The sequence below is a fragment of the Chanos chanos genome, chromosome 4, assembly GCF_902362185.1.
Source record: "Chanos chanos chromosome 4, fChaCha1.1, whole genome shotgun sequence".
Taxonomy (NCBI): domain Eukaryota; kingdom Metazoa; phylum Chordata; class Actinopteri; order Gonorynchiformes; family Chanidae; genus Chanos; species Chanos chanos.
The window spans coordinates 38,838,263-38,865,784 of NC_044498.1; the positions used below are offsets into that span (position 1 = coordinate 38,838,263).

At 41.6% G+C, this 27,522-nt stretch overlaps 1 protein-coding gene across 1 annotated transcript in view; it reads right to left on the reverse strand.

Annotated features, from left to right (window-relative positions):
- Window positions 1-1,577: 1,577 nt before the first annotated feature.
- The window catches only part of kif16bb (kinesin family member 16Bb), a 34,039-nt gene continuing 8,094 nt past the window's right edge, over window positions 1,578-27,522 (reverse strand). The window contains exons 8-20 of the mRNA XM_030772308.1: window positions 27,274-27,442; window positions 26,977-27,099; window positions 26,563-26,738; window positions 26,267-26,332; window positions 25,841-25,900; window positions 16,001-16,120; window positions 15,786-15,843; window positions 15,306-15,437; window positions 13,301-13,383; window positions 11,880-11,968; window positions 6,254-6,598; window positions 5,362-5,440; window positions 1,578-3,939 (exon numbers count right to left, since the gene is read on the reverse strand). Coding sequence (XP_030628168.1) covers window positions 1,723-3,939; window positions 5,362-5,440; window positions 6,254-6,598; window positions 11,880-11,968; window positions 13,301-13,383; window positions 15,306-15,437; window positions 15,786-15,843; window positions 16,001-16,120; window positions 25,841-25,900; window positions 26,267-26,332; window positions 26,563-26,738; window positions 26,977-27,099; window positions 27,274-27,442 — 3,717 coding nt within the window. The 3' untranslated portion in view covers window positions 1,578-1,722. The remainder of the gene's footprint in view (window positions 3,940-5,361; window positions 5,441-6,253; window positions 6,599-11,879; window positions 11,969-13,300; window positions 13,384-15,305; window positions 15,438-15,785; window positions 15,844-16,000; window positions 16,121-25,840; window positions 25,901-26,266; window positions 26,333-26,562; window positions 26,739-26,976; window positions 27,100-27,273; window positions 27,443-27,522) is intronic.

The following is a 27,522-nucleotide window of genomic DNA, read 5'->3' on the forward strand; positions in this document are numbered from 1 at the left end:
GTATCGCAGAGTGCAGATGTAGTAGCAGTTTTTGCATTTCATAAGCTGAGAAGACAGGGAGCTAACCTTGAATCAGTTTATACAATTTATAAGTGAAATAAGCAGAGAACAGGGAGCTGATCTTTCATCTTCACTCTACTTTGTGTAAGTATGAGTACTGATCCATAATAAGTTTTTGAATTTCATAACCTTATTTAATATATTTAACAGACCGTAAGGGGCAGATCCTAGATCACACTTACTCTAAGATGCCTGATATATGTGGAGCCAGTTTTTCATCTATACTCAGGAGGACACTTGACCAACCAGACATAAAAAATACAAAAAATTACGATCTTCCTGAAACTGGTTAAGGCCAAGCTCAATTAAACATGTAAAAACCTGTGGAGATAAAGACTGTCAGACAGTGTTTTCAGATATCTGAAACTGAAATAGTACATTTTTCTAAGTAATACTTCACAGAGCTTTCCATCATTGCACTTAGCTGACTGTCCATATCATGTAAAAAAAAAAAAAAAAAATTGAAATATTACACTACAGTGCGTACAAAAACATTTTCGTTATATTAATGTTTTATACTATGACTACTATATACATCAAGAATAACTGAAGAATTTAAAGATCTCTGTGGCACCGATTTGGCCTAGTTAGGTTGCTGTTCCTGTAGATGAACTCCTGCTATGTTGTAAGCATGAACATTACATGGGTTTAAAATGGGTCACAATTGAGACAGAGAGAGACATATGTGGCTGTCAAAACAGCTACTCAAAATGACAAAAAAGGAAAAACTTTTGAAGGTAAAAGCAATTTCATAGATACGCCGCATTTTCATTTCTCTCCTCCACAAGTGTTAAGATGTGTTGTCTGCACAAATTGATGGAAAACTGGTGTTTCTCCAATTCATTGATCATATGGCTTTGCCTGATTCATATCAAGTTTCCTCATTATCTTCTGTAGAGTTTCATTTTCCCTTTCTGAACCAAATCTCTCAGACGAGGTTGTCTTTGCTTCCCTGCATCGAACCCCTCATAACTGAAAACAATGAGAAACAGCAATATGCACATTTTTTGTGCGAGTTTGTTTTGAACAGAGAAAATACTTTATTTGTAGTGACAACCTTTCTCTCCGGGACACACAGTGATAAATCTTAAACATGGATGGAATTTTAAATGTACCATCTTTGAAATCTAATAAAGCCAGCAAGATATTATGTTTAGGCAAGGAAAAATGTGTGTTCATTTGGAAGAAATGATGAGTGATTTCACCTCCTTCTGGAAGATAAAAAACAAACATACATAGTGTTTTAAAACCTCAAGAGAAAATTCACAATTCTCACTGCGATGAAGATGAAATGAAAAAAATTTCAAAATCAAAAATTAAACAAAGATCTACAGAGGTAAATGACAGGGGTTGTTACAATGTGAATGTTTAAAGTCAAAGAGTTAGAGTAATACAATGGTGAACAGTAATTAATTTTTATGTACTTTTAATCTTTGTGTCTGAAAGGTGAATATCAACCAAAAAATAACATGAGACCCTGTTTAACTGTAACAAAAACTCCCTTAAATACAGTATGGTTGTTGTAATAATATAATTTCCTATTTCCAATTCTTAATTGAGAAGATAGTTTCGGTAGTGTCCTGGGTGTGCTCAAGCCTTAATTCAATCGCAGTGTCTGATTCCTCTTGCTGGGCTCTTAATTATTTGCTGGCGAGTCCTTGATCAGACATTTGACAAGTTATTAATCAGAAAGGAGGCCTCGGCGGAGCTGCTGAAAGTTAATTTCCACACTTCAGTCTGGTGAGATAAATTAAAGCTGCAAAGAGACTGGATGTTTGCCATGTCACTGTCACATGCCCACGGGAGCTGAGGGTCACCCCTGCTCTGTCGAGGCCGTTGTCTTGATGACAGCACTATGTCCAGCCTGGTTACAGCACCCGACTGTCCGTCTCTTACCAGAACACAGCGCACAGACGAGCGAGGCCGTAAATTCAGCACCCGAAATTGAGGCCTCTGAGGTACCATAGCAACAGAGTGAGAAATTGGATAAAACACTGCATCTTCCTCTAACAGGCCCAGATGTGTGTCGGTAAGTACCAGTCGGGCCAGGGTCTCTGAACCAGTGGCTGTGCTGTGGGTGTCTGTGCTGATGAGATCTGTAGAGGCGTTTTTTGTGGAGAGCACCCCAACAGAAGTATAAAGGAGCAGACTAACCTGACCCAATGGGGGCCTCTCTTCCAGCATATTTCCGTGAATGAGACACACCAGTTGGGCCAGCGTCCTTTGGAACTGACAAGTCAACTGCAAACCAGGGGACAGGCGCAAGTTTGGTATTTGAGACGCCCAATCAAGGGCCATTTGTGATAAGTCTCCAGTTAGTAGAGCATGGTCTAGCATGTTCTCTGTCTGAGGACAGAGTGCTCCCACAAGTGTCTGGCATATCTGCTGTGTAAGGCCTGAATTGTGGGTGTAAAGGGTGAGGATATGAGCTTCTGTGTTGCCCATGAGCCGAATGCTCTGCCCAGCAAAGCCTATGTGGATCTCACTGATCTCTAGTAGTTTCAGCTGGTGGAAGAGGGACAGAGAGTGAGTGGGGCTCGGTGAATCAGTCTCAGGCTTAAAGGTAACACTATAGAGCTCTGACTGAAATACAAGTACAGTAGCCGGTTGAGGTTCTGGGTAACTACTGTTGGCAACGCTTAGCCAGTAAATTGAGAGAAGTCTCTGAGAACTGAGAGCAGAGGCAGGGATAAGGCTATGCAGGCAGGAGAGCAGGCGGTGTGGAGGTAAGCTTTGGAGCTGCAGCAGGGATTCAGGGAGTTGCTGTAGCCTTTGGCAGAAAACCCTCAACCCTTCACACTCCTGTATGACCACTGAACCCTTACCTTCTACAGTGTCAGAGCTCCTTAGACCACCTCCTTTAGCATGTGTCCAAGTTAACCCACAGCTGTGACCTGGGCTTTGAGTGATGCTGTGGTTTCCGGGTGGAAGAGGCCCTTTCAAAGAGTCTTGAACCGAAGGCAGATCAGTGGGGCTGAGCTGGATTGTGGTAGATTGCAGAGGCCTTGCCGGGGGGCCTACAGTGAACTGCAGCTGGATGTGCTGTAGGTAGGGTATGTCCTTCAGTAGAGAGCGCGCCTGACTATACCACCCTTCTCCACCCCAAGCTCCTGCCTGCCGCAGAACCTCTGGAGAACTCCGCAATACACGGCTTGCATCCTTCAGCATCCAGGACACCCTCCCCAACATGTTCCCTAAGCCTGAACTGAACTTGTCCGCATTTTGCGGGGCCTCAGCGCCAGTGTTGGCCCCAGCTGCTCCAGAATCCAGACTCTGGGCAAGCTGGTCCTCCACACTGCACGTGCGTGATTGGCTGCGGGTCTGTACAGAGAGCTCTGGGAGAGTCTGTCCAGGTGTGATTGTAGCTCCTCTTCCTCTTTCTCCTCTTCCTCCTGAGGCAGGGCATGAGATCTTCAGTTGCGGCTCCTCAGCTAATGAGCTCCCTCCAGAGTGGGTGGCAGAGAGGTGGAGAGCAAGTGACTCGTCAGCCAAGACGACTGTGTTCTCATTAGAGCCCCTCTCCAGCCGCAGCATAGCTCCCTCAGCAACCTGGAGCATGCCGCCACCCCCCGCCCTGCTCCCAAACCCTGCTTGCTCCCTTCCTCTTGTCAAATCCAATGACAGAGATTCAGTTTCTGATTTATGAGAGGATGAGATCCACTCCTCCTCCACCCAAGGAGATGTCTCAACTTCTCTCCCCCAGGTAGAAGTGTCCCACTCAGGGTTGTTAGCACCGTCTCCATCTCCTCCTGTGCTCTGGGTGTTAGCAGCATGGTGGAGCTCTGGTTCCTCTGACAGGCCTTTTCCTGGATGAATACTGGGAGCATCGAAGTTTGAGGGTTGTGTGGCGAAGGCAGGCAGAGCAGGAGAGGATACTGTCTACAAACACAAAGTGAGCACAAGAATAGAGCAGATTAGATAGAACAGACTCAGGATTGAATAGAAGTGTAAGATTCATTTAATAGAATTTCCTCTTCATGCTGACTTCAGCCGACATGAAACAGAATCCTTTTGCCTGACTCATTGAAGAAAATAAACCATCTTCTATGTCTTTTTAACACAGTTACAGGGGACCATGCAATAGACAGCGTTCCATTTTTATACAAGGATTCTTTTAAAAGTAGTGTTGTTTATCTAGCACAGCATCACTTTAAATGCCTCAATACTTCATCCAATAAAAATAAAAGCAGAAGTGCTGGATGCATTAAGAGCCAATGGGCTGGAAACATACACTATATGCAAGTGAATGTGCACTAAGGTGCACTGCAGAATGTGATTTGCATACAAGGTGCTTTTTTTCCCCCACTTGAAAATATGATTACGCCATTGCTCGGATGCACTCTTTCCAGGAGGTAAGACACAAAATGGTGCGGGAACGTGTAATAGGTTTAAAATATGTACATAATAAACAGAACAAAACAAGCAAAGGGTAAAAGGGAGAAGCCTTTTATGTTCAATAAAATCTATATTACCTTATCACTCTCCCTGGGGAAGAGAATAGCCCTTGTTATGGTATTCGTTTCTTATTTGCAACAAACAGAGTGAGATCAAAGAACAGCGTGTTTCAGTGGAAATAACCAACAAACATCAACGCATTATTTGAATTTCAAATACCTATTGACTTTTTGTAAAAATGTGCAACAGGACCACCGTGCATGAATAAAATATGGATAAAATCTAATCACAGTGGGTCATCGGACTGCTAATGGTCCTAGCACATGGTTTCAAACAGTAAGACAGTGGCATTATTTATTAAAGGGTAAAACCAGCAGGTCTGACATCATTATGCTTTAGAATGTGGCGCTACAACAAACTAATGAGCTTCTCATTAGTTTGCTGCTATCACATGAGGCGATGGAGTCTGACATCCTTCCATGTTCCATGTATAGACAGTGGATTTGTTACTGCCTGTTACAGAGTAAATTTGTGAGGCACAGAGCTGGAGAGTAGCTATAAAACATGTTAGCGATTGTACGAGAGGCAGCTATGGCCTTGAATGTCCCCTGATATCCACAGGTAATGGTAGAAACAATGCCTATAAGCAATGACCATGACCTAGTCTAACACAGGTCTCTTAGAGCAGCGTGTTCTGAGAATTTTTCCCTGCTCCTTAGAAACCTATATAAGGAAAGACAAATGAAAGATGACTACCATCCACAAGCAATAAATGATAGGCTGACAGGAGTAATGCATTTTTAGGGGTATATCAATTTGTACATAAAATTGTACACACACACACACACATACACATACATGTCAACACAGTATTAACCAGAGAAATGGGTGTGGGTTACATGGTACCGTCACTGCTGGAAGAGACAGGGAAGATTCACAGATTCTTGGTGGAGTCGGTCCCTCCGTCTTATCCAGCACAGAAATCCTGGAGGAGAAAGACAGCCATTCAGCCATTTTTGGAAGAAAACAGAAAACACACATATTATGAGTATAATTCTATTACTGTGGGGGGGGGGGGGGACAAAAAAAATGCCTTTATAACATTTGCAAGATGCAAAGCACGGCAGAGAAAAGTCACTAGATTTATATTCAAATCTGGGCTGCTGCAGTCTTTGTTTTATGAAAAGCTGCTTTAATTATTTGTCATGGTACGGCGTGAGAGACTATATAAAGCTGAAGGGCAGGGGACTGTGGTGTTCTCTGAAGGTATCTATTAGATCTGAATGGCAGAGAGCCTGGATACGATTCAGACCAATAAAAGAGCTGTGAAATGCATTAGAATCCGCATGTAGATTTGAAGTGTTCCATACAATACCCAGTCTGTGTCTACTGGTAGAGGGAGAGCGAGAAAGGCTGCGTTCTAGACATAGAGCTTAAAAGGATTTCTGACAAAAGCCAAGGATTTAACAGAGTTTTATGCATTACTGCTGTATGATAGAGGGAGCACATATAAACCCTAAAAACAGATCAAGATAGTGTTCTCTGAGATGTAATAGAGGGTGATCACAAAAGTCAGCCAAACTCCTGGGTCAGATGAGGACATGTCTCACTGTGTGCCTGTTAGAGGTTATGCCCTGAATGGAGCTGAAGGCAAGTCCTGACACCAGATATTTCTCTTAGTTAGAAATGTGTCCTTTCTAATCTTGTCTCTGGGAGGACAGAAACAGTTCCAGAAACAGGCTAGTGATAACTCTTAGTATATTCTATGAGAAATCGTGTAAGCTGAAAAATTCTTTGCCTTTGCTCATTGTTGTAACTCTCCATTAGCACGTCCCCTGTGTCTTGATTCACAGCCTGGGGCTTCTCCTGGTCTTTTTGCTCCTGCTGGGTCTCCTCCTGCTGTATCTGTCTGTGACCAAGAACTTCCCCTTCATTGTTTCTTTCTCCTGCTCTCTCCTTTCTCTGACTCCCCACCTCAGAATCCTCTCCCTCCACGTGCAGATGTCTCAATGCCACTGACTTCTCTTCCTTCTGCCTCCAGATGCTCTCCAGCACCTCCCTCTGCTGAAGCTGTACCTCCCACTGTACTTCCTGCTGGTTAAGCTCCTTTTCTTCACTCTGCTTCATCTCTTTATTCGTACCACTGAGGAGCAGAGAACAGCAACATTTAAAAAAAAGTGTCATGTTCCTAACAGCTTTGTCATGTTCATACCGCGTTAGGCATATATCAGTGTTAGAAACTGAACACAACTAGCTCCCACTTGCTTTGTGATGTGACATTTGAATGTTAAGGGTAACTAAGCCATTCCATAACCCTCTAGCAAATAAATGGAAAGTGAATACAACATGAAACAGAATTCCTCATACTCCCTAACTGCCTTTCTAATTATTTACTGAATCATTTTCAACTTAGAATAATTTATTATTCAGAAATAAAAACAGTATGTTTTGCCAAAAAGAACCTGAAGTCATTTTAAAACCAAAATGTTACTGTAGAAAAATTTATTTGGCTTTAGGCTTTCTAGCATGATTAATAAGAGATTCAGTTATATAAGACCAAATGTTAAGAAAATAAAAAAAGTATGAGTCACTCACAGAAGAATAGTAACTGAATACAAAGTGGCCATATGAAAGATCGGTAGGCTGACCTCTGCATTTAATGCCATGGCTAGCTCACTCAGACTTTGCCATACCCTGTGCTAAGTTCATTTAAGCTTGTCTGGAGCTTAGTTTGAAGTGCCATTGAGAGTTGGGCCTGTCTGAGATAAATTGCTCCTTTAGCAATGAAGCCGAGAGAGAAAGAGAGAGAGAGGGAGAGGGAGAGAGAGAGAGAGGGAGAAGCCATTATAGAAAGACAGGATATTATGGAATTGTGGAAAAAGCTTTCATCGGCCACTGGCCATCTCTCAGACCTCTGGAACGGTTGACGAGTGGCCACCCCTGTGAGAGCAAGGTTAAAGGAGGTCAGGCTACACTCATGGCCTCCCAGTGTTCTGCTGGCTAACATGAACTATGACAGAAAAAAAATGAAGCGGTACAGGGGAGACATGATGCTGGAGTTGCATTTAATTAGCTGTACTCATAGAATACTGTGGTATTGACTGGTTTTTATAAGATTATGACTGAGGCTACCCAAAATGAGTACCATGACATATGATCAGCCACAAATGTATGGATTCAGCGGACTGTCAAAATTACAAAACAGCTCATTTAAAACACATGGAAATTTCTTTATATATTCACATAATGGTGAATATATTTCAACAAATCCATAGGATAGTATTTAAATATTTACTATGAATCTTGAATGTGAATTCTCCATCATTAATTCCATACTCTGATACACAAGCATCAGACCCTGTATTTTTTCACATATGCATCACCACACATACCCTCACACACACACACACACACACACACAAACTCACAAAGCTCATGGTATAATAGCCACCAACTCTGCTGGGTATGAATCTGACTTTTGCTCATTACTCCTGCCATCTCTCCTCTATCTGGACATTTTTCTCCAGCTCACAGACCTGTGAGGGTCTCTCATTTACTCTGCTCCATTTAAACCAGGCAAATGAGACAGCCACAGTGATTGGCTGCCTTGGTCACTGAAGATGGACAGTTCCACATGGGAACAGCATTATAAAAGAAGCTGGATATTCAATCATCTTCACAGGCAAAATGAATGCAATTCATTTCGTCAGCTGGGAAGAAGAATCGGTTTTTACTTTAATGTAACACGAAAGATACAAACATAGACAAAATACATCAGAATCATAAGTGCATCCAAAATGATGCATAGCTTCCAGGTCCTCTGTTAGTTAAAAACAAACAAACAAACAAACAAACAAACAAACAAAAAAAAGAGAAGGCAGCAGAAGTGTTTACAAACAGGATATAGAATATACAAGACTGGCAGGGTGGGGCAGAGGGCAAGAAATATGCAAGGGCTGAGTATGTTTTCTCCAGTAACAAGGGGTGACCACTGGCCTCAGTCTCCCCCTGCAGTGCCAAGCATGAACACGTGCTAGAGAATTCAAGCCAAACTAAAATATATGATTAACTAAACTAGATGCCCCCCCCCCCATCACCAAATACAATGGAGATCCACTAGGGTCCTTCTGAGCACTATGTCAGAGCATATGAGAGAGACAGCATCAGCCATGATATTCTCCTGGTCTTTGATGTGACAGAGGATCCACCCTGGTCACAAACTTGGTGCTTCCCACCTGATTAATGAAGACCACACAAGACACTGGATACCAGGCTAGCTTAGTGACAGATGCCATCCAGCAGATTTAGTCACCAACAAACAAGGGGAGGCCCAGTCAGAAAATGTTGACTCTGCTACGTAATATATTGTTAACCTCTCTGTCCATACGTTTGTGCTTCTCCTCAGATACAGATACAGAACAGCTGCTTGACAGACTTAGCCTTCCACATGTCACGCTCAATCAAACTGATCCATGAGGGCATATCTGAGAACAGAGGAAGGTGAGAATTGATCAGTTCAATCACATGTAATCTTTGAGTGTTTGATGGGTTTCTAAACCATTCAAATAGGAATTATTCAACCTCCCTGTAAAAACAGGCTTGGATGAGACCTCAAAATCTTCAAAAGGCAACAATAAAACATTCCCAACAACTAATGCAGACATTACAACCTTCGGCTCAGGACAATCTACCAATGAGGCACTGTCAACCAGAAGACACCCAAAAGGATTTGCCAATGGGACACAAGGGTGCTGGCTTCAGATTGGGTTTCCATGTCAGGTGACATGTATTAGAAAGTTTACAGTATTTGGACTCGCCCTGAGGCCAAAAGAAATGGTGGAGGACACGGTGATAAGTTTGCCTGTTTTATTTTTTTTTTAACTCCAGGTCACCAGCAACTCCACCACGCAAAACACCAGTTCCTAAAATTTAGAGTGCAAGACAATTTGAGTTGCATGGTCAACAAAGATATGATCAACAATATGGCCCCACTTCCTTGATGCTGTAACCACATCGAGTTTCTTCAACTCATCTAATTCAGACATGGTTTATGTGTAGGATCTACAGATCTGAGATCTGTCCTCTAATCAGCTCCTTGGGTGACACTAATGGTAAATGGACTAGAGAGGGTTCGTCTTGATCAGCTTTTGATTACTGCAGTCTCTTTCTTCCTTCTCACGACTGGCTCGTTCCAATGCTGTTACTGAAATTTTGTGAAATAGAATTGCAGAAAGGGAGTCAACTGATCACCCAAAATTTAACTTAACGTTTGGCCTTTGAACAACGTTATTTATTTATTTATTTATTTCCCATTCTGTTTTTCTTTTTGGGTCAAAATATCACTTGTTTCTCCCCCCCCCCCCCCCCCCCCCCCCCCCTTTCCATTTTCAAGCTCTGCTTGTAGTTTAAAGTTGTCCTCTCTCTCTCTCTCTCTTTTTTTTTTTTTTTTTTACAGTGAATTAGACCGGGAGCCTAGTGGTTTATCTCTCTCTCTCTCGCTCTCTCTTTCCTTGTGTCTCCTGTCTGTGGGAGTGCCACTCTTTGAGGACAATCTCTCTTGCAGGAAATTGCATGTCAAGCTCAAGTGCTTATTGGCAAACATCCTGCATGGGAGCCGTCCCTCCCCCTGATCACTCAGGCTCTGTTTATGAGCAGGTGTTCAGCACTTTGCGTTTGCAACTGTAATTTCCCAACGTTTTCGCAAGACAACAGCTCCGTTTGTGATGTTTGGTTTGTCATTCTAGAGCCCAGGTCATTTGGAAGAGTGGAAAACAATCTGAGAATAAGATTGACTCATAAAAAGACTACCAATATTGACTGAGCAAGCATAATAAAGTACAGTGTGGATGAGGTATTTGGTCAATAGTGGCATGCTAGGTTGTGATGCAGGCTATATGAACTTAACTCCCTCCTCCGAGAATGGAAAGCTTTCATAAAAGTCTCTAACTGACAGGATATGGTTTTAAAACGTCTACACAGTTGACAGGTAAGGTAAAATATTTCGGCAGTTTCCATGAGGTTTTCTTTAAGGGACCAGGTGAGAGGCATATGTTTGACTACCTTATGAAACATTTATGAAGCATCGCTTTCCATCTGCTAGACTCACAAGAGAAGGAGACAGGCCTTGAGTTGGAAAACCAGAAACCAGAATGTGGAAATACTAAAGCAGAGAAAAACTGGGATGGAGCATAGAATTTCGAAAACTGGAATACAGAGATTGTGGGAATACTGTAACACTTAAGACGCTGGGAAGCTGTGGTCACTGAGGGACCACACCACAGTGTTAGACAGACTAAAACACAGACAAAGTGTGAATATTAGCACACTTGTGGCGGCTGCAATACTGTACCACAGAGAGTTTAAGTATGCTAAGTGAATGGTAGAAACTTCCAGGGTGAAGAGAGTGTAGATGCATAGAGGTTAGAATACTCAACTGCATAGAGTTCTAGAACACAGTTATTAACAAAAAAAAACCTTTCAACTCAATAAAACAATTCAATACAACCTAGTGATACAGATATTTCTACTGAAACAATATTATGCATCATTTACCATCATATGCATAGTCTATCAAACAACAGATATGGCAAAATTAATTATCAATGTATAATCAAAAGCACACATGAGACAAAAAGGTGGTATCCATAGAAAGCTTTGAACTACGAAATCAAAGTGTGATCAAACAAACATTCTGTAAACACAGACAAATAAAGAACCACAGAAACAGAGCACATAGCTGGATATTCAGAGACGGGGAAGAGACATATTAGGAGAGATATAAGTACTGAATATTCATGAAGCTTTTTTCTGCTCCAGCTGTAATCACAGTGTCACAGGCTGTCAGACTCTTTGTTGTTACAGCCATGGGCCTGTTTTCAGCTGTAGTACCATATAACCCTGCAGTCGCTTTCCTCTCCAACACCTCAGCTTTCACACGTGTGTGTGCGCGCTACCCTTTTTAATGGTAACTCCTCAACTTTTTTTGAAACGTGTCATCTCAAAACACGCACGCACACCCACACACACACACATAAAATTATGCATGTGTGTACACACACACACACACACACACACACACACACAATGTAGAGATGGTCTCGGTTGCACAGGGAGTTCATTTTAAAATCTTTTTTATCAGAGCAACAGGGTTTTTGTCGGTATATCAGAGTAACAGGGATTTTGTCTGTATTTTAGGGCTACTGCTGGAATACAGAATCAACAGCCCTTAATCAGTCAACTGGTATGTCACATTGATCAACGTGATAGCACCTTAATACTTAGAACATGTATAATACTAAAGAGTAAACATCCACTAAATTTATAATAGCAACTTTATGTGCAGAGGATAAGGGACATAGTTCCTAGATAAGTGATTTGTCAATTGAAAGAGTTAAGATTTAAGGAACTCATTTAAGACTACTTACCCCAAATTGCTGTGCGTCACTTTGAAGACATTTTCCGAGCACTTTGAGAGATCTGTCTCTGACAAGTTTGTTGTGGAGAAAAGGCCACTCTATAAAGAAGCAAACAGCACACACTTTGATAAAGAACTACTCATCTGTGCTAAATGAAAGACAGCTGTTGGCCACGCACTTGTAATTATGGTGAGCTAATTAAAGCAAACATGCTATTAGAATACCAGAGAAATCATCATAATTTGGATCAAATGAGCGAAAGGAACACAGAACCCCTATTCAAACAGCACGGCTCAGTGCAAGTGCAAATCAGAGACTTTTTTGGAGCGCACTGTCAAATGCAAAAAAAAAAATAAAAAAATCAAGCAATCTGCTGACAGTATGAAGCTAAAGCTCGCAGGAAAAATACATTACAATTCACACTGCCCAAATCAGCTAAAACTGACAAAAATTACCTATGCCTGACCTTTTAGCTGACAGACGGCTGTATTCAAAGAGTGCTCAAAGAATGTCTGATGGAAGTGCTGGAAACCTCAGCGAGGTTTCCATTTCCAAGTGAGAATCATAAATCTAATCAGCAGTAATACTTTAGAATGTGTCCTTACAGAAAGACTTCACAGATAATTAACAAATATTAGCAGTGACATCACAGTTCATTTACACAACTATGAATCCATATTTGAGTATTCTCATAACGTGTTTTCATGAAAACAAACACGCAAATATTTAAAATTTCCTTCGCGGTAGAAAAAAAAAAAGCTAAATTTAAGTTTGCACTGAGGTAAAAAGTGTTGACATGAAAGTCTTCTAAATGAAACAAATTGTTATGCCTAGCATTTGATATCTGTATTAGCAGTTGTTTGTGCAGAGGAAAAGGCGCTAATAGAAATGGGAACTGTCCCATTAAGAACTTGTGATGCAGTAAACAACTGCTGTCTAAATGCACAATAGCAAACTTAACAGAGTGGAAATATTTAATTACCTGCAGAGTGTGCTGGTGCAAACATATAGACCTGAGAATCAAAGCATCAGGATGGCTCACAGACACCTCAGTCAGTCAGCCGCATTATCGCAAAAAAAAAAAAAAAAACCCAAAACACTCTACCACGCAATCATTTTCTTTTACTTCTCCAAGGAAATTTATGGCGAAGGTAGAGAGAAAGAGAGAGCTTGGCAAACAGATAAAGAATTTTTACAGTCTTGGCTGAGAAAATTGGAGGATAGGTTCCTCTGAAAGGAAAACTTACAGTTCCTTGTCTAGCAAGTAGCAAGCATATCACCAGTAGAATGGAAATAATTATAACTCTGAGAGGAATCATTAATGACTCACACATTTCACACTGTATTTTTGAATGTTCTTCCATCGCAAACTTTCTTCAACAATGGCTGTAAATGAAATGGAGAAACACAGGTGTGTAGACACCTCTTACCTTTCTTTTCTCTCTGAGTCTGGCAGCCTCTTTTGGGTTGTTGAAGCGGAACCTGGTCCCTTTTCCAAGCTGCACTATGTCCCCTGGCATGACACAACACACACACACACACACACACACATACGCACGCACGCACAAAAATACTCTGAATAATAGAACAATGAGATAACACTCCATTCTTTTCAAAGTGATCATAGGGGATTGTTCCTGTTGGCTTTGTTGTTTGTTGCTTCATGCGAGGAGCAGTGCTTTGCTACAGACGGCATGTTGAAAACATGAAACCTGTTACAGGAGAGCTGCAAGGGACCTTGAGATGTGAATAAAAGGAGGACTATACATTGACAGCAGATTTACAGTCTGAAAAGAATCAAAGGTACAGCACTGCCTGGTAGCCTTACACCACTACTGTAAAAACACAATGAGCTTGTGGAGATCAAATTTGCTTCTGTCTATGTATAAAACTTGCCTCTTTCACTACTTTTCTTTCAGTGTATTAACCTGTAAAATACACCTCCTTCAGATGAGGATGGTATCAGACACTGTTCTCAAACAGAGACACAGAGAGGAGAGCCCAAGGTCAAGAAGAAAAGTGGTGTCTGTGTGTTGTAGCACACATCAGACTGGACTCTTCTCTGTGAGAGATTATGAGGTGATACATTGCTGCAAGGATCCACCTGACATTTCTGGGTCTGGGAGCTTATGGTAGTGACAAAACCCCTGGGGCAGAAGACATCCCCTCACAGTGGGCATGCACACACACACAAACCCACACGTGTGTACAGGCACACACACACACACACACAAACACACACACCCAAACTCCTGGGTTGTTTGGTTTGAGGCAATTAGACCTGCAGGGTTTAAGAAAAGAAAAAGAAACAAACAAACACACTACCCAGACTACCTGAGCATTGGAACATACTGTACTTCCACTATCTCGGAGCTCTGCTCAGAAAAACTGCTCAGAACTTTCTCGAAACTTGACAAATAAAAAAAAAAGTTTATCAATTTCTCCACAAAAGAGAGGCAGACAGAGGGAGACAGAAGGGGGAAGAACAGATTCACACAGAGCAAAAGGCTCCTATTTCAGTTTCTTCTCCTGCTTCTTTCCACAGAAAATACTAATCTTGCTGCTATTAATGACTTGTGACGAGTGACAAAGCACCTGAAAGGGCAGCATCTGATGGATTTGGGCCACAGTCGCACTGAAAATTACTATCATTTGTTCAAAGAAAATGGCTTTGGATGCCACCATTTCAGAAGGGGGGGATAGTGGGTAAATTGAAATTGTTGTAAGGAAGACTAGCATGCCATGCACTCTTTGAAGTGTTGCACTCGTTTTTTTTTTAATTTATTTTATTTATTTTTTTTGCATCAGATCCATGGCCTGGGTAGACACACTTGCTCTCTCAGTGCAGCCAAAGTTTTAGCTCCTCTTTTCCTCATGAAAGGTTAATCCTTCTCTTCCACTCCAAACTCCAGCTGCCCCTGTCAGCTCCATGTGCCAATTAACTGAAGGGCCAGTGCCTTTGTCCAGGGCCTCTTGCCCCTCTAAATGTTTAGGAAGAGCAGAGGCGTTTGCCCGGATGAAGAGTAGGTCTCTCCGCTTCTTCAACGGTAGAGAAACATAAGCACAGCCACGTTAGCTCTGGGGAACGGGGAATGTAAAGTGGTTCCAAGTACACCCTGAAATGCAGACACACTTCTGAGGCTCTTCTGCAGTCTAATTAAAGCCCAAGGCATGTGGTGTGGGTAGTACCTATTAAACTTTTTTTTTTTCAAACCGCCCCTGTGCATGTTGGTCCTCTTGGGTTTCCTGTAAGTGTGCATATTAATGAAGTATAATAAACAGAATTAATATAAAAGCAGGATCCCTCTCTGAAAACCCCTCTAGTGCTGTAAAGGCAAGCTGACAGTGTAATTGTTACACACTTTAGAGTTTTCCATGTCCATGCATGCCTGTGGAGAAAGATGAAATTGAGTTTAAAGGAGAATACATATTTACCTTGGTTTAGATGGCGTGGTGTATTCACGTCCATCCCGTTAACAAACCATTGGGCCCCTGCGTGAGGTGCCAGCGTCACTGTTCCTCTCTGGTTCTCAAACACACAATGTTCACTCTGTAGACCGTTTAGGACTGGGAGAGGGGCAGAAAGAGAGGCAAACTGCAACTTTCCTCAGAGATGGTAAATGTGTGTTAAAACACTTCATGAGAATGTGAGTTTAGGATGAGAGCAGATTTTTGAATTAGTCCCTGCACAGGAAATGTTCCAGTGTTTAGTTAACACACAGAGAGCCCTGCTCACATCTGCATAGGTGTGCAGGCTCTCTCAGACCACATTTGACTTTCTGAATAAATTTAACACAGATGAATTTTCTGTAATTTACAGTATATAAACTCTCACAGTATACAAGATATCTTCCACTATGATTATACTGTGAGTAAATGAGAGCAGATTATGTCATACAGTCTAACCTGACTTACCCATGTCCTGTCCAGTCCCAGACTCATCCTGCCCTCCACAAACCAATGTCCTGCCCTCCTGAAACACAATCATCAACTTCTATTTTTATTCATTTAGTGGATTTGGCAAAAATGTACTACTACACCTACAACCACTACTACTACTATTACTAAAACCAGCAATAATAACAAAAAAGCTATGCTGTAGCATGTTTTTGTTTGACACACACACTTACTTTTAAATAGTAAAATAAAACTCCAGTACTGAGGAGGTCGTCATCTATGCCAATCAAATGAGGCAAATCAGAGTCCAAGACTACACCGCTACCTTCTTTCCTCAAAGCTACAGTCTCCTCCTACACAGAAGATACAGAGAGAGAGAGAGAGAGAGAGAGAGAGAGAGAGAAAGGCCATCAGAAAAGTAACCATACTTTAAAAACAGCATGTAGTGTCTGGGCTCACCCTGTAAAATAGAATGACAGACATTTAATGGCAAACAACAAAAGAGTAGAGAGAGAGAGAAAGCGAGAGACGGGGTGTGTGCATTGGTTATGAATGTGCTTCCTTGCCCCAAGGCCAGGCAGTGTAATATCAGCGCTGCAGCCTTGGAGAGGGAGGGATGGAGAGAGAGACAGAGAAAGACAGAGAGAGGTTATCAGCAGGAGAGGTGTCATAAATCATTTCAACTGACCGTGGAGTTTGCAAAATATACGCAGTGCATAGCATTGGCCACCGACACAGGAGACCAAAGAGAAAATGCGTCATTGACTCTCAGTATGACAAGTATGAGCACCTCTTGTCGCTGCTGGAATACTCGTTCAGGATATGGGCCGAACATCCATTTAACAGAGTGAAGAATGGCCAATATGACAATGATGACATGTATAGGTGTAGGTGGTATAAAAGCGTGGGCTGCTGATTAACACTGAGCTCTATAGGCTGCCAGCATGCATGAAAGAACAACACCAACAACAACAACGACAACAATACTACTGCTGCTACCACTGCCACTACTACTGATAATAATAATAATAATAATAAAAATAATAATAATAATAATAATAATAATAATAATAATAATAATGGAAACAAAATTGAGAAAGAATTTGCAGTTCTACATACATAACTACATTCCCACAGGCATGCCATTAGAAGCAGACTGCAGCCAACAATGTGGTCCCAAAACCACATTACAAATCATTAAAACATCATCACTTCTCTGGACGGGTCAAGCAAGCTTTAAAAGTCCACATCCAATCACAAAAATGCTTAATTTTATCATGATAAAAAGATCTGAACCACACAATTTCCATTTTGGAAACTGCGCATGAGGTCAACGGTAAACCATAATAAAAAATAAAAAGCCATAATATTGAAAGGCTGTAAAATTTCAATGAATAATATATTTGCAAGAACTCCTGGCTGGGAATATAAAAGCTATCTAAAACAGAACACTTCAGAGGGATATGATGGATATTTCCTTTCTGTGTCACGGTATTTATGCAGACAAATAATGTACGTCAAAGAATGAATAATATGTGGAATGCAGTCTTCACTGTCTGCGAATGGGAGCATGATTAATGTTGTCATATACAGTAATACTGACATTCCCATGAAAGGCAATCTCTCCCTCACATTACCAGATCTGCCATAAACCTAAAAGTCACATTCAAATCAATGTTCACATGAAAAATCCATTTGGCTTGGCCAGAGACACCTGCTAAATATGTATTTAATGCCATTTGAACACATCACTACGGGACGGTGATAGGAAGCCGAGAAATCGATTTTAGCTGTGAATTTTTTTTTTTCCCCCCGTGGATCTCTCCTTACTTCTCTGTGCTTTTCTGGAAAGGGGGATTTGAGGGGCAAGGTTTTGACTTGACCACATTTCATAACAATCATTATTCTGACCTGTGAAATTTACATCCTGATCTGATGTACAGTCAACCAGAGCGTGTCTCACACAATCATGTTTGCACATGCAAGCACACAGACACATACGCAGACAGACAGCGAGAGAGAACAAAAGCCTCGCAGATCCAGTTTAAAGGAACAGGTGTCTGCTCCCAGTGGGCATAACATATAGTGGACAAAAAAAAACGCATGTGTACCATACAGGCACTTTCATGTACTATGTATGATCAAAAGTCTATTATATGTGTGTGTCTATATGAAGGAAGAACAAACATAAACAAACACATTAGCTCAGTCCCCAGTTTGTTTACAACATATCATTATAAGAGCAGAAAGTGTTGTCCTGCCGTCCTGTTTTAACTAACGTGTAGCGTTCACGGAAGACAGGGGTCCTGTTGTCAGGGCTGAGGGAAACTGTAATGAGGCTAATTCCCAAAGTTGAAGGATGAGAGAGGCCTTCAGACACACAGAGCAAACTGACACACAACAGCTGCACAAAGAGCTAAACACACAGCAACCCAGACGGGACAATGGCCACTCCAGCGTGCCTGAAGGACCGTTTTGTCCTCAAAAGAAACTGTGTCCTAAAAACGGGACCCAGAATCGGTGCTGAATTAGTAATGTTAGCAATTAGTAATTCTGCTGACCCCACAAAGCGAGTGTGTTAAATGGTCTGTCTAACATGTAATAAATAGACACGCAGCTTTCATATGAGTGATCAAGATTACTTCTACCAAAATATACGGGACATATTAGCAGCAACCGGGTGACAGGAGCAACCCCTCTCTCTCCCTCTATCTCATTTCCCTCCCTCCTTTCTTTTCTCCAAGAGAGTGAAAGATACGTCCATTTCCACTCCATCGACAGTGGTGAGTGGAGCAAAATCCTTTTTCCTAACGAAGAGGGAAAGGCATTGACTGTGAGCTCTCCACACTTAATTAAATGAATTCTTCAAAGACTTCATTAGAGGTGAAGAAGAGTCTGGCAGATTAATGTGCTGTGTCACTTTCAGGATACGCCAGGCAGGGCTGAGATTCTCACAAAGCCAGGGTAGAGGACACCCAGAACCCTGCTGCAGCTCAGCTTTGTGGAGAGAAGTTCCATTTTACTCCCACTCTTTTGATGGAAGCAGGTGGTGAACATAATTAACTATGCTCCGAACCACCGTAGCAGCAAGACTTGGGCACCATTTAAACTCTCATCATAAAAGTCATCATCCACACTAATTCATTCCATTTTCTTTCTGTAATGGATTTCTTGGTACAGCTCCTGAACTCCTCAAATTGCTGTCTGCTTTTGGCATTTTAAACACCATATGTCCATTTAACAGTAACAAAAAAAAAAAGCCACACACTGGTCACAGTCTTCTTTTCTGATATAGATGGATTCTAAGATCAGACTGGGGGTGTAAGCACAGTTAAATCAGGGACTGTTTAAATGTATATTAGAAGATATTTTCTCCGGCTGGCAGGGAGGGAGCAGTCACTGAAATGACCTTGGCTTTTCAGGAAAAACCATTAAGGGCTGTTGTTTTATTACTTGCCATTCATCATGTGTGAACATAAATTCATCATGTATGAAAAGAAAAAGTTGGTAATATTCCATACAAACAGTCTATTGCCAGTGAGGAAGAGTCTGTAGAAACATATCAATAGAAAGGATACACTTCTGATGACACTCAGTGATTTAAAAAATAAAACAAAATAAAAAAAAAAAAACATTAAAAAATACCATGGCCTGAGGAATTTCAAAATTAGATAAAGGCGGAGAGAGACAGATCTGGTGTACAGCATGAGTAACACATCCTCGTCAGAGAGTAGCGTTGAAACCAGGCTCCTTCCTGGTAGGGAACATTGAGTGATAGGAGGTTAAATGATGCTCATGAAGACAGGAGATTCACATTTGAACACTGGTCAGGATCCAAAAGGTCTCCATGCCTGCAGTCTGGAAACACATGCAGGGTCTTGGATCATGTGACCATATCACATGTGAGTTCAGCTCAGAGACAGAGAGGACTGAGAATGTTTACAAATGTGTCATTCACATCTTCAGCAGCAACTGCTCATCTTTTGATGTATTTAATACGTTTGTTTGTAATACAATTGTGTTCCTGCCAGACCATTTCAGATGCTTATTTTCAGCTTTGGGTACTGTAGATCAATAATGTAATCATTATTATTGTATTGGATTATGTATTACTGCAACTCATGACTAATACATTTAAATGTGATAGTCAGCCTTATTTATATAACAGTTGTTTTTCTGAACAATTTTTACGATTTTTAGAATATTTAGATGTTGTTGTTTTTTTTTAATCAAAAATGCTTTTGCATAAAAGGCTAAAATTCTCTTGAAACTGTACTGACTCACCATGCTATTAACAGTGGTGGCCATGCTGACTGTTATTTTCCAAATATGTGATTTTTAAAATATCAAAGAAAAAAAAAAAAAAGGAGAGGCCTTTTGTGAGCAGAGGTTTTTCTAAGTGATGTATCACTGTGTTGAAACTAGTTTCATTTGTTCTCACAAAAGATGAAACAGCAACTTTTACTATTGTTTTTGGGGACAAAATGTGGACCTGTTTTTGCTTGGTCAGCTTGTGAAATGTCGTATTGATTGAAAATTTGAAGAAAAAAAAAAAAAAAAAAATTAGTCTTATATGTCAACAAGGTTGAAATGTCCCATTAACGACATGTAAATGAAACAAGACAGGACGGAGAGATGGAGAATGGTATTTGTGAAAGAAATGAAAAATAGGGAGGAGAGGAAAGCGGGATGACAAAGAGGATCTCCTTTCATCTTCCAGCCTAAACAGCATCAACGCTCGTATGAAACAACCTCAACAGGAACAGTGGATTTGGCCCTGAGGATCCGAGCATTTTTCTCCAAAATGAAAACAAATGGAAGAGTGGGAAGGAAGATAAACTGCCCTGTTTAGACCCCCATATCTGCCATCAATCCTACCTAGTCTGCACTTCTCTATGAGCTCTTTCAAATTAACAAACACAACCCGGCCCCATCACCCTGGCAGCTCCCAAGAATTGGAATGGTTCAAGAGAGAAGGAAAATTTGCTACTTTCTTTCTCTCTCACTTTTGATTCCTCCCTCCCTCTCCCTCTTTTGCTCTCTCTCACTCTCTCTCTCTCTGTCTCTTTCTCTCTCTCCCTCGCTCTGAAAGGCTACTCTTGAACCCATCTCATATTAATTGCAATCCCTTCCCTGCACACCCTGTAACCAATCTAAGGAGCCACAGCTGCATAACTTTGCATTCCAAATCCGTCTCAGATACCGAATTAAGATTCTGTTTACGTCCCCGGCAGAAGAATTGCTGCTTCTCTCTAAAAGCGTCAATTTACTCACCACAAATCAGCAAATCAAGTCTGTCAACAGCATTAACCCTTTGTGCGAAGCAGTAGAGGATATTTGTCTAATGACAAAAAACAGACATCGCAGATATGGCAATATAATAATAACAGCACATACCACGCAGCATAAATAGAAAAAGATAATAGAGAACTAAAATAGACAAACATTAAGAGCCATGGGATAAAATATATCCACAAAGCAAATACTGCAGGTAATTTTAATTGTCTTGCTCAACCTTTTTCACCTGACAGATAAGTTGAACCACTGGCCGTGAAACCTAAACTAAGTAGAACAAAACTCAACACAGGCATTCATATTCATTAGCTGCACGGCAGCAGACATCAGTACACTACCTGCGCCTTAAGCCCCATAAAAGTGCTGTCTTACAAAACTGAAAATATCAGTGACCTTTCAGAGAATAGCCCAGCTTCAGTTAAAAGATCCAAACAGCTGGCCTTTTCTTCTCAAATCATCCTAAATGATTTACATGGAGTGGAAGATGGGGTTTGGCACAGCAGATAACCCCACTGCAGATGGAAGAGTTTCTCCTTTTCTCAAACTTTGCCAGACACACACGGGCCCTCCCTGTTTGGACGGGTCTGTTTCCAACACTCCCTTACCCTCACACAGGACGTGTCACCTCATTTTCATTCCTCATATGCCACTCAGATGACAGAACAAGGCAAAAGCTCAACTCTCTAGGCTGAGCATTTATCAAACATTCCATGAAGCCAAGATAATTCTTGGGTTTAGGCAGGATGCCGGCCCTGGTGGCATCTTAGGCTGCCCATCACGTAGTGAAGTGTGTTCGAACCGGCCTGCTGGCATGGAGTGGCACGGATGTTACGCTCGCGTTCGGCTCATTCTGTCCGACATGCCCATAGAGACCCAGCCCCGTGTGCTGTTAGTACAGAGTCACTTGAACTCCCCTTGAACACACAATGCGAGATTTACAGCATGGCTGTATTAATTAATGTGGTAGATGCTTAGAGATTAGTCCACCATATGTGTCTAATCAAAATCTCTTAATTAAGAACTGCCGTGCTGTCCCGTAATGAGCTTCACTGCACTGTGCTTTGAATTACCCTTCTACATGCCCCTGAGTCACTACCTTGGGGCTCCTCAAAAGCGATCTTCCATTCAGCAAGCACCGTTTCCAACCTTTATGTCTCCTAACTTACAATAATACGCTTAAGCCGCCTCAGCAACTTTCAGCATCTTTTTAGAGGTCTTATAAGGTGAGTCCAAAACAGTATGTGAAAGCACTATCTACACCACAAAGCTTCTTCCTGCTGTTCTTCACTGATATGAAACTATGCATGAAGCAATCCAAACTAGTACAGTAGAAATGAACTGTGCTTCTGCTGGTGTTTCGGTGGAAGACCTTTGTTTGAGACAATTCTTTAATCTTCTAATCAGTCCTAAACAACCTGATCTAACTGTGAATCTTCCTCTCTATCTTTATCTTCCTCATTTCTCAGGGTATCCAACTGAAGGAGACACGCTCCATGTAGAAAGCAATACGCAAATGTTTGAGACAATCCACAAATTACATGAGAAAAAGAACCAAATTCAGACAAGGGCACCACACGAGAGGATGAGAGAGCAAATATACTAATGTGTTACTGGTACACAAACTACCCACATTGTTACTGAACATATACCACTATCATATAAACACAAAAGTGCTGTGTTGATGGGAATATTGTAAGCATGCAGAGCTCAGCTCAGCCTTTGAGGTGCTCAGTCTAATGTTTCTCACTAAGAGAAAGAGAAATCTTAGTCATCTGCTTCTCCTCTGCCTCTTTTTTCCGCCCCATGTCCACTCCAGCATCATTAAAAGACTTTAATGGTTTCTGGATGCCATTCTAATCTAAATAGCTGGAAAATTAAATATCAACAGCAGGCAGACTTTCTTTGTTTATTGCCTTTCTCTGGTTCCTATTCGAACATGGCACTCTGCAGAAGAACTACAGTGCCATCTAGTGGTGGACTTCTCAAATCACAGGCAGTAACAATGTACGTTAATGAGACAGCAAAAGAGCAACTTCAGATACGATTTCACTACATTTTTTGGCTGCACTAAAAAAAAGTGCCCAAAAAAGTTGCAGTGCATAAGATTAATGTTAATTCCTCAACAACCTCCAAGAATTTACAATGGCCCTTCAAACAAGTTAAAAAAAGAGGGATTGTTCTGGCAAGTATGTGCAACCATCATTACGATTGCCTAAAGGTTATTATAGGTTATTCCAGATTAACATGTCGGTTAAATATTCATTTTTCATCATTTAAATAAGACTAACAAACAAATCTTTGTCGTGCATAGTCTTCAAAGCTTGCAATTCTGAGAATTTTTATTGTCATGCTCAGCGCATGTTGCCTTCCTCTGTAAATACTGCTGCTCAAATCACATGACAGACGGAAATGTGAATTCTGGCAGCTTGGCAGAAATATTTTGAACATATTCTATGCCAAAACAAGTGTGTAAATCCCCTCATTACAGCATACTTCAGTGCAATAACGGAACTTCTCGTGGGACTAAGGACTTGTCAGCTAATCAAGCAACTTCATTTAAAATTCTCTAGGTCAGAAAAAGGAGAGAGAAAGAAAAGGTGTGAAATCTGTGAATTCTCTAAGCCTTGAGAGAATCCTTTCTTCTCTCGCTCTGATGTGTCCTTTTTTCATCATTCCCGGTGTTTTTCCCTCCAAAACTCGGCAATGTTTGAAAACAAGGGAAAGGATTAACAAAGACAAAAGACGCTGTTCATTATGGGAAAATTAAAAACTTTGCAGCAAAGTCCCTTTTGAGGTGTTTATTCACATTTAAATAGTCAGTGCTGTGCCATCAGCAGCTGAGAGAAAGCGACCAGACTTCAGGGAGTGTCACACACCAACAATAACTTGCTCTCAAGCCATGTGAGAACTCCTCTAACACCTCTTTTCTGGCATGCTGTTCGCAGCAGAATGGAGGGAGGCGGCAGACGGACTGGGCGCGGACTGAAAAATGAATAATAGCTAATCAGAGTCAAAGCGCTTTGGCCTTCTACGGCTCCCTGGTCTGACGGACTGGACCCAAGCAGACGGAGCTCAGAGCTCAGAGACTGCACAGCTCAGAGACTGCCATCTGCTACATTTTGTTTGGTCGTGTGTGTGTGTGTGTATGCATGTGTGTGTGTGTGTGTGTGTGTGTAAAGAGAGGAAAAAAGGCAGAAAAAGAGAGAGAGAAAAAAACAAAATGATAGAGTGATAGAGCATGCCATGGGCTTTATAAGAGCCACAACACAAATATGCATACCCGTGCATGTGCGCACACACACATGCACACACACAAACACACACACATGCACAGAGAAGCAAGGAGAAAGCAAGAGAGGCTGCTGACAGCAATGTAGAAGGGGCAAACGGAGAGAGAAAGATGGAGACAGAAAGCAAGAGAGGCAGTGAGTGCGATTCAGACAGGAGAGGAGAGAGTGAGGGAGGAAGAGAGAGAGAGAGAGAAAGCGAGAGGGGCAATGAGAGTGAGAGTGAAGAGCAGAGGGGAAGAGAGAGAGAGAGAGAGAGAGAGAGAGAGAGGTGGCAGTCTCACATACCAATGAGTCTCTGCAGTGACACTCTGACAGTTAGAGTTTATGGCCTTAAATCTCCTCTGCTTTTTCCACATAGCACATATTACAGCACAACAATCAACATGTCTATGTCTCACACAACCACACAGTGAAGCCCCCTGTGCTATGATCCAATCATGTCACACCTGCTCCAAACAAGCAAAGATTTTGGGTCAGAAACGAGAGATTTACTCCACTGCCTTGGGGCTCTATAATAAGAAAATAAAAAGTGTGTGTGTGTGTGTGTGTGTGTGTGTGTGTGTGTGTGTGGAGGGACTAAATCCTGGCTCATTTGAGTGGGACTCTACTGCAGATATTGAACTGACTAAAGTGTGAAAGTGTAGGGGGTTTGTTGGCTGGCTGGCAGTGTTCATGGCACTTTCTCCCCTTTTCCAAGTGGAGCAAGTCGACAGGGACGGAGAGAGGGACAGCAGTATATAGCAGTCCCTGAAACAGCCCCAGTGAACCATGTTGCTGCTCTAATAGACTATACCTTTAAGGCAGATCTCAGAGCGTGTGAGTTTTGTTTTTTTTTTGTTTTTACTCTCTGTGGAAAGGACTTCATTGGCTGCACTACGCACATACCCAGCACTGAACTGAACTGGGGAGGGCTGCATTGATTTGTTTGTTCATCCACAGCAAATGGGGAGGATTGTGAAAAGATTGCCACTGCTTCTCTCATTACAAAACAGCTGATGGGCCTAAAATCAATGCTGCCCTCAGCACAGAGACACAAAGATAGAGAGACGAAGACGCTGGGTGATGGATACAGTGTCCAAAAGACCTGGACAGCACAGTCACTTAGAAAGTTAAATCAACAGACAACATCACAACTTGTTTCTTACTCCATTTGGCAAAAGGATACATTTAGAGAGAGGAATACACTGTCATTTGAAGGAAATGAGGTCACATTATGCTGAATCCTTTAAGTTACAGTCTACTTACATTCTTTTAGTTGCAGAATACATTTTTATTCTTTACACCAGAAACATTACAGCATAAACTATTTTAGACTGTTTATATTACCTCTTAACAGCTGTAAAAGCTTAATAATTTAAGAGAGGAGACACATAGGCAAAATAAACCATTAAAGCACTTTGGGTATATGTTAACTAGTCTATTTCTATATGCTTTTCTTCTCATTTTTGAATATTTGCAGTTTTTGAAGTGTGCGGACTGTCCACTAACCCTCAGAATGTTCTGGGTCTCAGGCCATCTGCTGGTCCACTCCTTCGTCAGCTCCAGAACCTGGGAAAAAGAACAAAGGACGAAACAACAAATAGAAATTTGTTCCAGGAACAGGAGGCAAAGGAACTGTCCACCTACATATTGTGGTTTTAGTCAAACTTGCATGTTGGTCTGCTATAATAGCATAATAATAAGCAAGCTGAATATACTCACGCTAATAAAAATATAATGAGGATGATCCTGCTTCAGCATTTTCACTCCAGAGACAAAGACTTTAATTATCTAAGCAGCAAGGCGTGTGTAGCATCCATGATGAAACTACCTCTAGCTCACAGTAATTCAACACAACACAGAACAACAGTGTTTTATATGACAGTGTGACTGAATGTACACACACACACACACACACACACCCCAAAATCTTACTTTGGCTTCATTTTGCTGAAGTTGTTCCTCCACACTGTTTTCTGAGGACTTGTCCACCAAGGGGAACTGTATGATCAATGTAAAAATAAATTACAAGCAAAACACACTCGCACAGAATGTTAGTGATAACAGTATGAATAGAAATACAAATACAAATAAAAATGCAAATGGTTTATTCATAGAGTACCGCAAAACATTCTGCCGCATAAAGCGTATGTAATGATGAAAAAAAGAATTTGAATTAAGAAACGGATGATAAAAGCCTAGAAAATAAACACATTATCTTCACTGCCCACCTGTTTCCCTTGAGCTAGCAGTGCTCTCAGCTTAGCGATCTCTGCCCTCAGCTCTCTGATCAGCCTCACATTGCTGTCTTCATTCACCGTGGGCTTATTCACAATGTTTTTCGCTCTGTTAGCGTAGCGCAGTGTACTCAGAGTCTCACTGTAGTTCACATCAGCTGGAGAGATGGCTTTAAGGAAGAATTGAGAACACAATTAGAAAATTATATGAAGTGTCACTTTCATGACAAACAAGCATAAAGACAGAAGGCATGTCTGTAGGGGGAATGAGGAGGATTAACGGCAGTGTTCATCATAGCTAGTGGGGACTGATAAATAACCTGTTCTTGGTTTATCTAATCAAACGTACAGTTGAATGATCTCATGCTTCTTTACAGAGGAAAAGGCTTTTCGCCAGTTCTATCATACTCGCAATCATGATAGTCTTGGAGTTTCCTCCCAGACTGTCCTTCAGCAACCAGGTGAGTACAGAATCTCTGTAGGGAACAAACCCCTGCCTCTTCTTTGAGCCTCCATTCACAGAGGTATCAGCTGTGTAATTAGAGGGAGTAGAGAGGGGAGAGGAGAGAGAGGAGGCCAGAGAACATATATACGAGGAGTAGTCAAACACACAGATCTGATCATACTGTATATCTTGATACTTGGAAGAAGAGGTAAAACAATGTCATGAAGAATTGCGTATGGTCTCCTAGGAAACCTGTTTACCCAGAGTGGAAATAACATTCCCCAACGTGACCAGGGACCTGTTGATGTTTGCGCCCTCCGTTAGCCTAGCGCCTGTGGCGCGGGTGGCATCCGCTCGCTCGCTGCCAGCCAAATCTACCAGGTGGATCTTGCTGACCATTTCACAGGGCATCTCTGCATCAAACCTGGCCTGGCAACAGCACAACACAAATGAACAAAAAAATTAGAAGGCTTCTGTTCCCGCTGTTACAACACTGCCTGCGGAATCTG